The 15248-nt window shown below is 43.2% G+C and overlaps 1 protein-coding gene across 4 annotated transcripts; it reads right to left on the bottom strand.

Moving 5' to 3' along the window:
- Positions 1 to 749: 749 nt before the first annotated feature.
- NIPAL3 (NIPA like domain containing 3) lies at positions 750 to 14616 on the bottom strand. Of its 4 annotated transcripts, none has more exons than XM_066982693.1 (12): positions 14451 to 14613; positions 13246 to 13652; positions 11366 to 11434; positions 11096 to 11267; positions 10938 to 10997; positions 10101 to 10222; positions 9277 to 9373; positions 8907 to 9042; positions 8169 to 8257; positions 6882 to 6945; positions 5710 to 5804; positions 750 to 5042 (listed from the first exon to the last, which is right to left on the bottom strand). In XM_066982693.1, the coding sequence occupies exons 2-12, from the start codon at positions 13342 to 13344 to the stop codon at positions 4843 to 4845; spliced, it is 1203 nt and encodes a 400-aa protein (XP_066838794.1). In that variant the 5' UTR covers positions 13345 to 13652; positions 14451 to 14613; the 3' UTR covers positions 750 to 4842. The 4 variants fall into 4 exon arrangements, 3 of the variants coding, with proteins under 3 accessions (XP_066838794.1, XP_066838792.1, XP_066838793.1); XM_066982691.1 differs by having other exon boundaries at positions 10101 to 10246; positions 14451 to 14612; XM_066982692.1 differs by having other exon boundaries at positions 10101 to 10246; positions 13246 to 13494; positions 14451 to 14612.
- Between the last annotated feature and the right edge of the window lie 632 nt (positions 14617 to 15248).

Raw genomic sequence — 15248 nt, 5'->3', positions numbered from 1 at the left:
GTGTTAAACCCCACGTGTGGTTTGGGACCCCAGGAGATATATTTAATGAGGAGTATCCTGAGGGTTATCTTCTGCATATCCCCCTGGCCTACAACCCATATTGTGAGTGTTAATTAGGTTGGCAAGCATTCAATTAAGCTACAATGCCAGTAGTCTAAATTTATGACCGTCTATTTCATTTAATGGCATTGTTAGGAAATGGCCTTAAGTGTCTAGTACTGCAATCAAAGACGCGATATCCTGTGTCTGAGGGATGGCATCTCCTGCAGCGTGGCATTCCCAACTAGCATTAGAGGTCGTTGCTGTCTCAGAGAAACATGCTGTTGTCTCAGTTTCAGTATTGAGTTGGCAGGCATGCAAAAATCCTGAGTCAGGCCAATAATAACAATGATTTTGTTATTGTGATTTCTCTCATCTTGTCTTCCCCCTCCTCAATCCCCCCACTCCTTTAGGTGATACTTAGTTCATATTTTCAAGCTCTTCTCTAAAATAACGAACAGTAAGATTTCTTGAAAGCCCTCTAAAACCAAAATTTCTAAGTAAATACTTGGAGAGTCATGTAAATTTGCAAGCCTTAGTAGTGCCGCAGCTCCAAACATCAGTTGTAGCAATCTGCTTTTCATTTACAGATTTATTTTTTTTTAAAAAAGACACTTCACCTAGGGTTATAAGCTATTACTCTGTCTTAACTTTCCTTAAGATACTTACAGCTCATGAAAGCTATAGCAAGAATACTTAGCAGGCCAGAATTCTATACATTTTATCAGGCTCTTTTATTAATTTTCATTTCCAAAGGTCTCACCAAAAAGACAAAATTAAATAGACATGCAACATCGCTTATGAAAAATTAAGCGGTCATCCTAGCTTTACAGTGTTGGACCATAAGATTTATATGCACATTTTAATGTGAACAAGACAACATTGTAAGCAGATCATTTTGTACATTCAGCCAACATTGGAATTGTATTCCACAGCATAAAGTTATATGCAAGATATACGGTGAGAACCAAGTAAGTGCTCTGGTGCATTGAAAAGCCACACAGTGTAAAGGCAATAGATGTCAGTTCACATTTGATAAGGAAACTAGGAGAGAGAGTCAAGGAGATATTCTCCCATATTAGTAAAGGAGACAGTCAGCTGATTTCTGTGCTCACTTTTTCAGCTTTTGATTTTTGAAAAAAAAATGCTGCATATTTGGAAATCTAAGCACACTCCGCTGTTTACAGTGCCCTGCCTCTCTCAGGATCAGTTCTTGATAAACTGAAGCTTTGACATACACATGTTCGAGTGTGCTTTACACCAACTGATCCCTTTTCATGCTGCAAGAATAATTAGCATGTGGCACGGGGCTCCTCTCCTTTAAATCTTCACATGTATCTTAGCTGTGTTTGCTGCAATCCTGGGCACCATTGTCACCTCAGCCCTACAAATATTCTGTTAGAAGTACAGATCTGAGGGTACAAATAGCATCCTGTTTTCAGCACGGTAGCTCTTTATTACAAGAGAGGTAAGGAGTTTATCGTAATCCTGAGCTATCCCCCCCACTGTTAGGCTGGGGAAGGCCAACACTCAGTTTAAACAGACGTTTAGTTTCTAGGAGCCCCTACTCATGCCTTCTCAGCAACAGGGATGGCAGCTGTAAAAAACTGCTGTAGATCAGAAAGTAAGTTCTTCTGAAAGCTTGGGAGAATGAGCAAGAAAGGGGAAAGAATACATAAACAATGAAAACCACAAAATCTAAAATTCAAGTATTGAACATAGGCAGCAAGCAGGGGCAAGGTGCGCCCTGGCAATCCTAGCACCACACTTACAGTGGCTAACAGACTGGCAAGAATGCAACTCTCGCAACATCAGTGCACCAGTTGAGACCTATAGCCCAAGGAACACCTCAGGCTCTGCTGATGTGGCACAACGGAATAATCTAAAATATTATGATTTATGTGCTCTAGAAATAAACACCACCTCCTTTGAAATCCTTTGTCAGAAAGCTTCCAAAAGCAAGTCTCACTGAATGTAAAGGTAACTATCAGGTAGAATTACTGGAACACGCACAGACCAAGCAAATGAGAGGTGACTATGTGAAACCCAGTAGCAGGACTCTTGCCTGTAGAGACTGTGAAAGAAAAGAACCAAAATACTGCAACAGTGTAAAAGTTAAGGTTCTGCTCCATCACCCAGAGCAGACAACAGCCATGTGTTGACAACTAAGGACTCTGTGGAAGAGAAGAACATTAGGCTAGGAGTCAGCCAGTGCCCAGGCTGCAGTGCTGCGGGTAATCAGGTAGCTTACTTCTAAAAATCACTGAATCAGGCCAGAGAAAGGCCCACACAACACAAGTAAGTACAAGTGGATGCTCAGCATCACTCAGAGTAACGCTCTCCTCCTCCTCCAGCAAAGCACTGTGTCTGTCTCTCATGAAAAGACAACCCTACGATTAGGAGAAAACCCCAACCAGCTAACCAGAAAAGACAACTGGCCACAAAGTCTGCACATCAGTCAGCTGCGGTTTTTAACTACTACTGAGAAACTAAGAACTGGGAAAGCTGTGTTCAGTTACGCATAGGATCATCCTATGGATAGGAGTCAACAGCAGGCCCTTCTGATTAACAGTTTTACAGTATAAACATTTTATACCTCCACAGTAATTAAACACAATATTACTACGTAAAATGTAGACTATGTAGGTATGCATGATTTAGCACAGCTTGTTTTAAAACAGGATGTTTCTGCGCTTTCAGAATGATCAGGTCAATCAGCTACTGCCTCTGAAAGGCGAGAGAAAAGGAAAGCCTGTATACTTGTATCCTGCCCAGCCAGACTCCACTGTACTACTCTGGTTTGTATTTTAATGAACAAAAGCAGCACATAAATTCACAAAATCGATTACTGGGGATATAGAGCCAAAGGTAGAAAATCAGTGTCAGTGCAACTTCAACGAGATTAACGTACTGGTAATATTAGCCCATTAACATTGTTATCTTACTTAAGCACACAAAGTATTGTGGGCAAAAGAAAAGCTGGTATTTCTTTAGGTTTCGTAAGCTGTAGTGTATGTGATGCCACTGATAAGATTTAAATTGTCAGATATACCAAGTTGGTGAAGAAACTTCACATACAGGTACAAGTACAGCCACTAAGCAACTGCTCTTTGCAGAGGAAGGTGGTGGTGGTTTGGTGGTTTTTTTTTTTTTAAGCTGCACAAAAACACCAAAGCAGTCTCAAGTATTTCCAGATTAAATTGGTATTCGTAGCTGGCAAGGCAAACATGCGAAAGAATAGTTCTGTTGTCACCTACAATAGGAAGAATCAGAAATAACTACATACAAATCAGTGGAGCTCTTGGGAATTTTTGGTAGTAGGAACAGAACCTGGCCATGAGTCAAATTAAAAAAAAAAAATGCAGAAAGCCACTGTTGCAAGCCCAAGATCCTTCCAAGACCCTTGGAACCAGAGTAAGCACTTAAAAATGCACAAAACTCGTTCACTATTCATTTCAAATTAAGCCTTCTAAGGTCTTTTGGAGACGCTGTTGTATGTGTACAGTCCGGGATACACCAAGCAGACTTAAAATTCTGTTTCCAAGTAAAACAACTGCTTTTAGAGAAATGAGGATATCAAAACGTCAAAGTAACTTGCTTATGCCAGTAAACCTATGTACTTTGTCCCCTTCACTTGACGTGATTCTATGATTCTAAGCTTCCCCCACCTTGTCTCTATTCTCCCTTTGTATCAGCTTACAGCCTTCTCTTGGCAGCTGGAAAGATAAATATTATGAGTACACAAAGCTTCATTATTCTTCCAGTACTGAGTGCTGGACTGTGTATGCTTCTTTCTTCCTCCCAGGTCACTCACAGTATTAGGCCAGTACCTTTTTCAATTTTTAGAAAAAAAGGGGCACAAAAGGGCACCCCAACCTACACCACCTAAACTTAGCTTTTTAACACTGCCAAAGGAATGTTGGCTCTTTTAAGCATTTAAGATCACTAAACAAAATTGTAAATCCTGCCTCAGCCACAGAGAAAATAAAAATAAAGAATTAGGACCTCTTCAAGAACTACAAAAACATCCCCTTTAGTCATGTTACTATTCTCATTTCCTCCTTCTTGTACTTCACAATGTTCCCTCTGTACCACTTGATCCAACTTGAAGTTTTTGCTATGAAACCAGGAAACTGACAAACAATCTTTGTTCTGAACTGCCACATAATCCAGTGGTGCTATAAAAATAATTCATGTGCTCAGTGCATATGTTCAATGCTAGCTGGAGAACAGTTATACCAGAAGTGCCCAAGAAGACACAGTAAGTTCCTCTATTCATGCTTGAAAGTGATTACATTTTATTGCCATGTTAAGGTAGCTTGGTGGTTATGTTAGAGACATGAGGATTTACAACTTTTCCAGAAAACCATCAGTCTCTCTGTATAAGAGATTAAACCCTTCCCTCCTCTCACTGTGAGCAACTCCTGAAAACTTCTATTTGGAGATAAACTCACTGCCAGCAGGGCTAAAAATTGCACGGTCACTTCTCTTCCCACAGCTCTGCATTTCTACAGCATCTGTCATCCCATAAGTTTCATAAAGCCACGACACTGCATTCTGCATTTCACACTCCCAGACAGCAGCCTTCAATGCAGAACTGTGATTTACTTCTTGCTAAGATGAACACTTTCAAATTCACAACTATAGAGAGCTGTTTATTTTAATAATCAGCCTTGAAAGTTAAGTTTGAGACAAGCTTTAAACTATACCAAGGTTGGTGTTACACTTGCTTATATTTTAACAGGTAAATAAATAAAGTTCATACTTCTGATGATTCAGATCAGTTCGTTAAAGATCGGTCACTCACTCCTTTTTGCTGTGCTCCAGCACCCGGTAGGGTGGAGCAGAAACTCCTCTGGAACCATGTTGCTCCTGCACTATTGGCAATGTAGCTGGAGTATAAATTTCCGGCATGCTGTCGTTGTTCTCTAGGGCACCATAGGAAAAGGAAGCTTTGAGGTCAGGCTGAACTGCAATCCCTTTGTCATGCATGTTTTGCATGCCTGAAAAGTACAAAGACAGATTAAATGTTTAGGAACAGAAGAAGTGCATTCAATCTACACTCTATTAAATCAGCAAATTATATGGTCTCAGAGTTAGCAATACATGTGGCTCATCAGCTCCTTGAGCGTTAAATGAGACAATGTTTTTCTGCTCAGCTCTAAAGCAACTAATGGAGAAATAATGCTCAAGTGAATGAGAGATGGCAGTCAGCTATTTATCAAATGCTGTATGTCTTTTACACAGATCACCAGAAAGACACTTAGCTATTCCTAAAATAAGTTTCTGATCCTTCTGGCCTCTACCTCTTGCCATGTACCTCAGTCATCCCCAGCAACTGGTTCCTCCAGCTTGATGAAAACCAATCCCAAGCAAATGCTCAAAATCAGTTATCTTCCCAGACAGCAGCCACCTAGACAAGGCTGTTCTGACACTATCCCTGGTGTCAGAGGACCCAGAATAAGAGTATTGAAGTGGAACATCATCTCTTCTCTGCTTCATGCAGAACATGGATGTACCCCTCACATGGCATGATCAACCAAAGAGAAGGAAAAAAAAAAACAAAACAAAACAGCTGCCTGATATACTGAGATGCTTAAGAGAGACTGAAGCTTGAATTTCCATTGTGAAGCCCACGACTTAAGAGACAGCGCGATAAACCACTGTTACCTGGCATAGCATCCATTGATATATAAGGTTCAAAGGGTATGGATTTCTTCCTATTTCTTGTGATCAGGAAGACACCTAGAAACGCTATGAGGCACCTGAGAAAGAAGACAAGTTCTAGTGATATGACTGTGAAAGGGGAGGAGATAATGTTGCATGTTGATTTTTCTGAGGGCCTATTATATAGCACAGTAAAGAATTCAGAACTGGAAGAGAAAGGTCTATGAAGTCAGAATTACAGGGAACTCCCAGCAGAGTAACCTCCTTTGACAGTACTGAAATTCACCTAGCAATCACAATTTCACCTAAATGCTGAAAAAAAGTTCATATTAATTAATTGATCTTGACTAACTAAAAGCAGAAAGCAAGCGTATCAAAATTTGATTTGCTTTCATGAAATTCCAGGATTTAACAGCCTGAACATTCCAAGATTTCCCATCGGTAAACACAAGAACAACTCCTGATCTTGATTTTTACAGTATGTTAACAGAGAATGGCACAGTTCATAATACTAAACTCCCAGATATTGTTGCCTTCCTGCATTAAACGGAAAGACATTTCAGAACGTCCCCTGCTTATGGAAAGTTAATCACATCAAATGCTGTACACTAGGACTAAATGCTGAGTTACATAGTGAGTTTTACCGATCATATCTACATTGGGTGAATGGCCACGCCCTACAAAACAGGACTCCAGAAATCCCATAATAATTCAGTGAAGGTGCAGTGCAAAACCTGAAATAGATCCCTTACAGATGGCTGCTTCTAGTTATTTTGCATGTCTTCTAGATCCATAAGCTGCTTGACAGCATTCCAGCTCACCTTAGACGGAATGACCACATTTGGAGAAGTGACCCATATGCCTCAACATCCAGGCTGATCATCATTCAGTCAGTAAAAAGATTTAATGTGGGGCATGAACATTTTACAATTATGCATAACCTAACATGACAAAATTCTTCTACAGCATCCACCATTACTCAGACAACGCACTGACTCTATGGGCCACCGTCTGCTCTTAACAGAGAAAGTGTGTTCAGTTCATCCTCCTCTCCAGCAGGATATGCATCTCATACGCATGTACATAAACATATATGTAACTTTATAGATAGTTTTTAAATTTATACACACGAAGAAATACTTTTCAGTTTTCCATCAAGGAACCTTAAGACTTACCCAAGTGCAAACATACATATATGGAGAACATCTTCGCCAGTGAAGTCCAAGTAGAAAGTTGCTCCTTGAAAAAGAAATAATTCATTATGCCTTTCTTTCCAGCTAACATGAGTATTTAGTGCTGCATCACAAGCACTGGTCCCTCCAGAAATCAAGTCATTAAGATTACTATTTCTATTATCAGCACCTTATTTGTTTATAGTCTTAAAATAGATTAATATGCCCTATTAATATTTCTGCTTTAACAGAAACTGTGTATATACAAACCTTCGCACAGCAACTAGTACAAGTTTTTTGATATTGGGGTAGGGTAGCAAATAGCACTGGAACTACTGCAGGTCACTGTGCAAATCAGCCTGAGTTCTCTCCATATGGCAGTGGGTACCATATAAACATATTTCTGATGTCTGAACAACAGACTGGATCTCTAACTGCAGCAGGATCCCTTGGCCCCAGTCAAGTATACACAGCTTAAAATCATAAGATGGCAACCATCCTTGGCACCCTGGATGTCAACAGGACAAGAAGCCCAGTACACGCATTCTAGCTCCTACTCTTTACAATTCTAATTGACGTAAAGTAAATAAGCTGATGAATCTGAGAGCAGCGTACGGCTTGGAACACGCCAGGAAATAAACATTAGCTAAAGAGCAGGCCACAGTCTCTCATGACATTGAAGAAGCGCATTAAAAGGCAATGTGTAACTTAAGGGGGGGAGCTATTGCCCCTATATACCTAGAAGAGAATTACTAGTTTACATGGATGGTCCATCTGCTTGACTGCAATGAATAATTTCTCCAGTGTTTTTTTCCTTCTAGTTTTGCTCATACGTTTAGCTACTGAGAACAAGATATTTAAAAGGATATCTTCAGGTTTGAAGTCTAAGGGGGTTTAAAATGCTTATCTTTGTTCATATAGGTGAAATTTTTCCTGTGTGGACAAGGGCTGAAATTGGAGTAATCTGTACAGAAAGAAGAGTGCCTACACAACTGTGAGTGGTTGTATCCTAGATACAACACAAACAAGAAAAATCAGGAAGAGAACTGCAACACCTTTTTCCAGAGGAAACAAATACATTAAACAAGAAGACAGAACTTAACACAGTCTAAATGAGTAATTCACATCTTGGGAGAGGAAAAAGAAATAAAGCCAGCTCCAGAAGAGAGATTACAAGAAAATACAAGTCATCGTCTATGGAGTATTCACCTTCCTCAGCTGTGAGAATTATTTTCCGAAATCTCTTGCCCATCTTTTAGAAAGGACCAACACACTGTTTTGTGCAGTTACCTGCTGTGATAGCTATTGTTGTGGACAGGATATAGCCGATGCTAGCAATCTGAGACGAGTCATACAGCTGTGAGGCTTGAGCTAAAAATCTGCAATACAATGACAAATGACAGGTCGACTTGGGATGGATACTCAAACTGTATAGCAGTTATCACGGACTCCTACAGTTCTCCTTTCTGGAGGCACCTTTCAAATCAACGGCAAATAAGTTTAAGAAACTTTATTCTAATAAACCTGCATCAGCATACTTTGGAATTAATACAAATGATTGAGGAATAAACCTGCTAGCTGTACTCACTAAAGGCAGTGAAATTACTGCCATTGACCTTGAGGCCAGAATGCCACCCTCATTTTGAATTGCTCCTTATCCTTGCTACTACTGGTGTTTTTAATGTTATCACAAGAACAGAGTGGAAAGAAAACACCAGAGCACAGATTTTGGCCAGTGCAAAGATACTATATTTGATTTGCCACCATTTCAATCATACCACTGTTTCGCAAATACTTTTCTGATGTATAAATTTGGAAAACTACTTGGCCATGTCACTACACGGAAAAGCAAAGAAAAATGCTATCCCAGGCTCCTGTGACATGGGTTTGAGTACAGGTCATAGAAGAGACCAGGAATTCTTCCTGCTAAAATTTGATCAGCATTCTTTAAATGGATAACAAAGATTTCATTAATTACCGACCCACTAAATCCAGCAGTTATAGACAAAGAGAGGGTGAGCATCTTACGTTGCTTGGAAGACTGCTGTAGCAATCATGCACACCAACATAATATAAAATATTGGGTAGTCGAGTTGGAGGTTTCCTTGTATTGAGACAATGATCATGCCTGCCACAGCTTTCACGGTCACAACAGTCATGGAACCTGTAGATGTTTACAGAGACAGAGGTGACAACTCAACAATCATTTGCAAAGATCCTAAGCATCACTGTAAAATAGCTTTACCTAATTTGTAGTAAAATTTCTGGAATAGAGTGATGCATTTTATGACATCAATTAGACCAATAAAATTCCCTATATGCTACGGATACATCACTTTACTGTAGTTTAGTGTTTTAAGCCACAGTTGGAAGATATTGTAAGTCCATATCAACTTACCCAGCAAAGCCACCAGCAGGAGAATAACTACAATGTAGTTTGCATTTTTCTCCTTGTAAAAATACAGTAGCAGGCAGAATACAATGATCTCCAAAAGCTACAAAAAACAGAAGAGAGAACATTAGATGTTGAGTATATGGGATTCTGAGCCAGTCAAATATCAGAATCATACAACAGGACAAATCAAAGGAAAATGAAGACCCGACACAGTTACACATCAAATTTAACATGATCATAGATTCTAATTAGACAAGATATTCAATAGGTTTTTGCAGTACAGGAAACATGGGACATCTTCGACATTACATTCTAGGTAAAGAAGCAGATAAAATAATCCCAATTGAATATTCACATCACAGATCTGAGCCTACTTTCTATTTTCCTACTTTCTTTAAGTGACCCCTGCAGCACTCATTTTATTCAATGGCCAAACTTATCTTTATTAAGGAGCAACAGATTGCACAATATTATCAATGAGACAATGATGACTCCAGAGAAAGCCAGCCTAGGAAAAGAACAGATGCAAGCACAATATTGGGCACCTCTGGAACAACTGTTCTCAGCTGCCACCAACACTACTCACAGCCTGAAGCTGACAGGTCAGGGAAAGAGCAGGCTATTTAAAAATTTTAAGATATTTAAATTCTAAGTTGTGCATGCAGGTGTCCACACGCGCTGTGGAACTGACACTAGCAAAAGCTGAAAAGGTCCACTAGCAAATAAGAAACATTGCTAGTACGCATAAATAAAAACAATGCTTGAAACAAAACTCCCAAATCAGGCATACAGCAGAAAACTGTCCCACGTTTTATGGGCCATCTTACCATATACAACAGAAATGGCCAGCTCACTAAATGCCTAGTGATATTTTCTCCCGTCATCTTCTCATGACTATTAGGTCCAAATGTTATCAGTAGGTAAGTTCCAATAATTGCCAAACCACAGCCTACAAAGGATAAAACATAGCGCCCTTTGGCGACCAAAGGACAAAAAAAGAAAGGACAGTTAGTGGGTTAGTATGGATGCATGGAATTAATATCGCACATGCGCAGTGGCCATGACATCATGCATATTCCTCCAAATGACTCATTCCTCTGCCATTCATGCCCCACTTTCAAAACAGTAGAAGTAAAAATAACCCTAAGCAATATGTATGGTGTGAGTTGAGAAAAGAACTCATACCAGGTAGCATCTGTTAAACCAACAGAAGTCGTAACGTCTACATCTGGGGCTTATCATGCCTGCCTACAGCCCATTTTTCAGGAAATGGAAGAACGAATGCCCCAGTTCTGCAAACACCTGCACACATAAGAAATTCATCTGATTCAGTTGTGCATAAGCTATTACAGTCGAGGCCCCTGACTCCAGCTTCAGCTCAGAGAACTGTGATTCTCAAATCTGCAAACAAACATGATTTCTATGTATTCCAAAAAAACTACGAAACAGCAAGGTGAGATTCTGATAACTTGGCACCAGACAGAGAAACAAAACACAAAAAATCCATTTTTAACAAATAGTGGATGAGATGACATTTTTTTGAAGAGGTACTATAGTTTATGCAGATTTCTCCATCTCTCTAACTGTGACTCTTAGGAGGCCATGCTATGTGCAGGATAGCTTGTAAACAGAAGGGAAAAATGAAAAGGAACTGTGGAACTTACTCAAGAAATCCTTGGGCTTCCATTTTTCTTTAATAAATATAATTCCTATGATCGCACTAGCTATAGGAAAAAAAAGAGAGAAACAGGATGATGTACATATTGACCCAGTCACCAGCAGTATCACAGTGCAACACACTCAGACATCAGTCATCTCTTACCTATAACAGACACTGCGCTGAGAGGCACAATCAGTGAAAGAGGAGCAAAAGCATAAGAGGAAAACACTCCCAATTCTCCCAGCACCAGCAGAAACAGTCCACACCACCATGTCTTGGTTTTGAAGTAAGCTCGGGGGTCTTTGGAACCTGCCAGCCGGATGTGGCTGTATTTCTAGAAAAGAGAAGAAAGGTACAGAAGCTTTGGCATGCTTGATGCTTTTTAATGCAGGATGCTTGAGGCAGGATCAATATTTGTTTCATGATACCCACCTGAAGGTTGAGTGCAATACTGATAACAAGATGCCCAAAAATAGCTAGTAATGCACCAATCAAGTTCTCCTGTAAAAACAAAGTAAATACACAGATATTAAATTTACCCACTGGACCTTGAAGAGAGTTCAGGCTTTTTGCACAATCTGGGAGAGAGAACACTTAAAACTGTTCCTAGATCACCTGTCACTAAAATCATTGTTTATCTTCTCTACGTGACCTAAGATAATTCAAGTAACTTCCTTGTGGCTTCATTCCAAATCTATGAAACTCAAGTGAAAGATAACCCTTCCTTTACTAACACTTTGTATGAGAGACTTAAATTAGTGTGCATGTATTTGCATTTTCACGGTTTCTTAGAGGGAAAGGTCAGACTGCTAAATGCAACAACCTGTTCACTCCTCCTTCCCTTCAAAGAATCTGCTTTTAATATCTTTAACAATACCCTTATGAAATCTGTTTTCATAAGGTTGGCCTGACATTCAGCAGCATATGGATCAGGAACCTCTGTATTCTGTGGGTCACCTTTTAATAACTATTTTGCTCTTCTCCACCTATACCATCTGCTGGTTCAGTGAGCAATTTGGCCCATTTAATGGAGCAGCCAATTATCACAGACTTTATGGTGCTTTTTACATGAACCAGACACTCCAAATTAAAAGGTAACTAGTAGCAACTCCTAACAAGTTCTTAGCATGTTCCACATAAGCGTTACTAGCTCAGCAATAATTCTCATGGTCTAGAGACAGAGCTTGAAATAAAAAAAATGTAAAGCAAGCTGAGTCACAAAGGAAATGTACATTAGGAACAAACAGAAGAGCCTGAAGTCAAGACAGGCCATTTAGCACTTGTGCTCCTCCAACAACTGTCTAAATCTCATTAGATGTCACTAGCACTTTTCATCTCAGTGCAGGTAACCAAGATACAGTGCAGTACTACTTTTGACTGATTTGGGATAACTGAGATCACATTTGTATTCCTCCCTTAACTGTAAATTTACAGTTCCTGATTTTAACAATGACTTTAGACTTTCAAGTTTATATCAGTGAAACAAAAAGCTTTGTCTGGCTGTGAGAAAGTAAGATTTACCCAAGCAGTTTCATTCAAAAACACAAGATGCTTTCCCCACAAGACAGTAAAGTTGGCACAAAAACATCACTGTGTGATCACAAAGAAAGTCAGAGAAAATTCAGCATGGTTTCCGGGTTCAGCACCAGGTTCAGTTTGGAAGACCGGGAGGAGGAAGCCCTTTCAGCTGAGGCACTGTAAGTAGAGCAGAGTGACTGGCTTCTGGACTGAGAGCTTGTAAGCCTGGGGAAAGCTCATGCCAGTCTGACTATTTTTACACTGCATCTTGGGGAAGGAGGGAAAGCCCTTCTTTGAGGGATTTTCCAAGCACCTTCCAAATGATGGATTTGTAGGAAAGTGATCTGGGAACAGTTCCATTTCCAGTTGGAAAATAAGAAGGAATTATTGCAACAGGTCCTACCTTGGCTACAGGCTCTGAGAGATCACGGGCTGAAATGTAAGCACTTGAAAATAGTGCAGATGAGAACAGCTGGTCTCAATCACTGATGTACAGAATAGTCTGAAAAGTTACCTAGCAAAATTTATTGCTCCTAACCCGCTTTAGACAGCTATGTGATCTTTTAACTGCCAATCATTCTTTCTTCACTTTGTCCAGCTCTTTGAGACACAGAATTTGTCTTTCTTTCTCTCACTGCTTATATACACAGCATATAACACACTCAGGCCTGCAGGCATGGCTAAATACAAAGACAGTGCACTTTCTGCGAAAAAAAATAACCAAAATAAGTGGCATTATCAGCTTACTTGAATAGTTAAGGCCTTCTAGGGGTAGTCTGGGGTAGAAACCTGACCTTGTAAGAAAAGGAGTCTGTGTGTGGCTGCACAGAAACCGCTGCTGTGGCCAGTGGGAGTTGCTGAAGTTGCAGATTTGGACTGTTGCCTCCTTCCATTTTTGTTTACTGAAGCGTTTTGTTTTCAGCCTCCGAGATGACAGAACTTCTCTTTAAAGAAGAGACTTGGACTCTGCTAGAACCATGTTGTCTGGAACTTAGTACGAGTTCTTCCCATCCATCCTGTTGAGCTTGGACAAACGATTACATCTGTGAAGCACAAACAAGCTCTCTGTAATCTATTTGCTGCTCTTCTTCCTCCACTGGGCTACACTGACATAGGAGAGGCACTACAGGCAGAGGTGTAGATGAACTAATATTTCCAGTGAGTTAGTGGGGCAGTAATGTTATATTCCTCCAAGATGACACTGATTTAAAAAAAAAAAAAAAAAGAAAAAAGAAAAAAAAGAATCAGGTCAAATTAACTCCAAAAGCTGCAATGAAATGATGCTGAAGGGTAGCCCACAGAAAACTCACTGGAATCAAACTAACCGCTGCACGTATCAGCAGAGGAAGAGTTTAAATGCCTTCTCAGAAAGTCTCAGACACAGAAACTTGCAGAGAAACTTGCTCACAAACTGCCTCAGCCCCAGGGGTGACATACCCCACTGGCATTTAAAACGAGCCTTGCCATTTGGAAAGCTCTTATCAAAAAGTCTCTGAAATCCTCCGAGCCCTGTTTTTCATTTCTCTGCTCCCTACAGACCTCTGCTGTTTGCTCAGCACCACGTTAGCAGCGTGCTGGGGCTGACAGCGCTCCCCCTCAGCGAGCAGGTCCCCCCAGGTCGGTCGCCTGTGAGCGGAACTCGGCGGCCAAGCTCCTCGGAGCCAGGCTCGCCACATGCGGCTGGACACCGGGCCGCGGCCCCCGCCCGCCGCCGCAGCTCCTCTCCCCGAAGGCCCCGAGAGGCGCCGGCAGCCCGAGGAACGGCCGGCGCGGGGGAGGCCGCCTCGCGCGGGGGGAGGCGCCGGGGCAGGGCCGCGGCAGGGCGGCAGCGCGCACGGCTCGGGACCCCGGCCGGCGGCAGCGGAGCGGAGCGGGCCGCGCACCCCGCGGACACCGGCCCGGGCCCCTTGGGCAGCGCCGGGGCCGCGCCGGGCCCTGACGGGGAGACGCCCGCGCTCCGCGGAACCCCGGAACGGGCCGGGCCCGCCCGCGCACTCACCTGCTGCCTCAGCGGCCCCATGGCCCGGCCGCCTCGCCACCACCTCCCGCCCGCGGCCGAGCGCAACGCCCGGTCCCCCCCAGGCCCCGAGGCGGCGGCGGGGGCGCTCCCGGTCCCCGCGGCGCTCCCGGCCCCAGCGGCAGCCCCGCGCCCTCCCCGGCCCCAGCCCCCAGAGCCCCCTTAACGCGCATGCGCGAGGGGCCAGCCCCGAGCCTCCTTAAGCAGCCGCGCGCAGGGCGGCTCTGAGAGCTCGCCTGCGATTGGGTGTCTGCCGGAAGGCTCGAAGGAACAGGCCCGACGATTGGAGGAGAGCTGGGCGGGCCGTTGTACCGGCGAGGAGGCGGGGGCTTCCCCCCGGGCGCCTGCCGTGCCGGTGGCCGCGGGGCGGGGCGGGCGCTGCGGGGCCTGGGGCGCTGCGCCGGGTGCGCGGCAGCCGTGTGCCAGTGGGCGGCCGAGCCGGCGGAGCTCGAGTTACAGCGAGGAAGGGGCCCGCCCACGGGCACGGGGTTCTCCCAAAGCACAGCGGGGGGCTGCTGACGGAACCGACCGACGCGAGGGGAGCTCCGGGAGCGCGGAGAGCCCAGCCGCCGACAGGCCTCAGGCCCCCGTTTGCCCTCCTGGGGACGTGCGGCCCGGCACAAGGGCACGGAGCGCGGCCGAGCCCCTGCCCTCCGCGCTCTGCGGGGCCGCGGGAGGTCCGCGCTTGGCTCCCTTGTCACGGCAACCGCCTCCTGTCCGCCAGCCGCCTCCGGTCCCTGCGCCTACCGCCTCTTGTCCCCGCATCAGCCGCTTTCTGTC

Source organism: Anser cygnoides, chromosome 24 (genome assembly GCF_040182565.1).
Source record: "Anser cygnoides isolate HZ-2024a breed goose chromosome 24, Taihu_goose_T2T_genome, whole genome shotgun sequence".
In the NCBI taxonomy this organism is placed as follows: domain Eukaryota; kingdom Metazoa; phylum Chordata; class Aves; order Anseriformes; family Anatidae; genus Anser; species Anser cygnoides.
This window is presented reverse-complemented; position numbering and strand designations above follow the sequence as displayed.

Excerpts from the sequence above, each read along its gene's own strand:
- NIPAL3 (XM_066982691.1), bottom strand. The coding sequence starts at position 13,344 with ATGGAAGGAGGCAACAGTCCAAATCTGCAACTTCAGCAACTCCCACTG. Across the intron at positions 9,043-9,276 it reads CCTGCTGGTGGCTTTGCTGG|GTTCCATGACTGTTGTGACC; the intron begins GTAAGTTGATAT and ends AAACATCTACAG. Across the intron at positions 8,258-8,906 it reads ACAGCAGTCTTCCAAGCAAC|ATTTTTAGCTCAAGCCTCAC; the intron begins GTAAGATGCTCA and ends ATTGTATTGCAG.